This window comes from Ammodytes marinus (genome assembly GCF_949987685.1).
Source record: "Ammodytes marinus genome assembly, chromosome: 22".
In the NCBI taxonomy this organism is placed as follows: Eukaryota; Metazoa; Chordata; class Actinopteri; order Uranoscopiformes; family Ammodytidae; genus Ammodytes; species Ammodytes marinus.
Window position 1 is genome coordinate 1,033,579 of NC_137226.1, and position 2,500 is coordinate 1,036,078.

General features: G+C 42.5%; 1 protein-coding gene across 1 annotated transcript in view; it reads right to left on the reverse strand.

Annotated features, from left to right (window-relative positions):
* ptprr (protein tyrosine phosphatase receptor type R) overlaps window positions 1-2,500 on the reverse strand; it is a gene marked incomplete at both ends in the record, with an annotated part of 43,985 nt that overhangs the window by 40,175 nt on the left and 1,310 nt on the right. Inside the window, one exon of the mRNA XM_080051460.1 lies at window positions 1,665-1,960. Coding sequence (XP_079907586.1) covers window positions 1,665-1,960 — 296 coding nt within the window. The remainder of the gene's footprint in view (window positions 1-1,664; window positions 1,961-2,500) is intronic.

The window sequence follows — 2,500 nt, forward strand, 5'->3', positions numbered from 1 at the left end:
CTAAAACTCTTCTGTACTTTAGTATGTAGTATAGTAAAAAGACTAAAACTCTTCTGTACTTTAGTATGTAGTGTAGTAAAAAGACAAAAACTCTTCTGTACTTTAGTATGTAGTGTAGTAAAAAGACTAAAACTCTTCTGTACTTTAGTATGTAGTATAGTAAAAAGACTAAAACTCTTCTGTACTTTAGTATGTAGTGTAGTAAAAAGACAAAAACTCTTCTGTACTTTAGTATATAGTGTAGTAAAAAGACTAAAACTCTTCTGTACTTTAGTATGTAGTGTAGGAAAAAGAAAATGCCATATTTAAAAGGTGCTCCGAGGAACTTTCAGTGTGTGTTAATTCTAGCGCCCCCTTTGGACAAAAGCGGTAGTGTTTTTACTACGCCAGCTGTTGTTCCTGGGTGAGCGTATACCCATGACAAAGGCATTAAGAGAAACTATATAAAAATAGCATTCTTTGCACTGATGGTCTCGTTTGCTGTTACATGTAATTTATGATCATCAGAGGGAAAAATCTCGTATTAGTATTTTTGTCTGATTTCTGTTTCAATGTCACACTGAAAGTCACTGCTGTTTATACAAGAGTTATACAACCGTCTATTGTGCAGGTAAATGGGTCAAAACACACACACAGACAGAGACACACAGACACACACGCACACACACACACACACAAACACACACACACACACACAGACACTCTTACACACACACACACACACACACACACACACACACACACACACACACACACACACACACACACACACACACACACACACACACACACACACACAGTCACTCAGACAGACACAGACACAGACACACACAGACACTCTTACACAAACACACACACACACACACTCTCTCTTACACACACACACACACAAACTAACACACACAAACGCACACACTCTTACACACACACACACACACACACAGACACTCTTAGACACACACACACACACACACACTCTTACACAAACACACACACAAACACACTCTTACACACACACACACAAACTAACACACACAAACGCACACACTCTTACACACACACACACACAGACACTCTTAGACAAACACACAAACTCTTACACAAACACACACACACGCACACACACTCCTGAATGGTGTTCCCATGGCAACAGAGAGTGCCACAGTCTTCACCTACTGTCTGTTTGCTTTGACCAGTAAACTGTCTCAGTATTCATTTGGCTGTAACCATGGTGATGAGACGAGATTTCCTTTATATCAAATGATGGATTACATTTACAGAAGCTACGGTGGCCTTCAAGGACAAGAAGCTATAGTTACTAAAGATGGCATCATCATCCACCACTGCCTCAAGTCTTTCCTACAATATCAAGTGATGAGGTGAAGATGTATTTAGTTATTTATTCTATAGTACTTCTTCTTCTTCTTCTTGGTCTTCCAACAGGTGCATTTCCCCAGGACGCCCCACTATATATAAAAACGTGTAAGGCCGTTAAGTTTGTCCGTTCTGGGCTACTGTAGAAACATGGCGGTGCAACATGGCGGCCTCAGCGCCCCGCTCCTATGTAGATATAAAACACTCATTCTAGGGTCATGAAAAAGGTCAAATAAAACACCAATTTACCACCACGAAATAAACCAATCAGGGCTCAGTGTAGTACTCACCACGGTAACCAGATGTCGTGCGGACACCGCTGCGTGCTCCGGCCTGACAGTGTGATGTTGCCTTGCCAACAGGTTGAGGGTAAAATGGCCGCCACTGCCGCCGCGTTCTTCACGAAACCGCGAGTCCAAGAGTTTAGCCAATCGGGACCGCGGCTGGTGGTTACTATGGTGGTTACTGTTGCCATGGTGAAGGTGGTGGTGATGCTTTTGAAGGTCATGTGACTGTGGAATGTGTTCTACTTCCTGGGTTGTGTCGGACGGGAAGAGACGGAGCGCACCGCCACCGGACCAAGATTCTGAGGAGAGAAAGCAGAAGAGGAAAGATGTTGGTGGAGATAAAAATGGATGATTTATTTATTTTTTAAACCTGCACTGTGTAGAATGTTGTGGTATTTTTTATAACAGACTTGGTAGTAAATTATTATTGTGTCACATTACACGCTGCACCTTTAGAGAGAATTTTTTGGGCATTTTCAAGCTTTATTAGACAGTACAGAGTTGAAATGGGGAGACACAGAGAGGGGGGGAGGGGGGATGACCTGCAGTAAAGGTCCACGGGTCGGATTTGAACCCGCGACCACTGCAATGAAGGCCGGAGCCGATATGGTACGCGCTCTATCCACTACACCACCGGAGCACACCATGGATGAAATTTTTTTTCTTATAACAATTTTTTTGTTATTCATATTGGTTGACAAGTTAGAGTCATATTGGGATCAGGTGTTATTTATGTGACACACACACACACACACACACACACACACACACACACACACACACACACACACACACACACACACACACACACAGTCATATTGTTTGACAAGTTAGAGTCA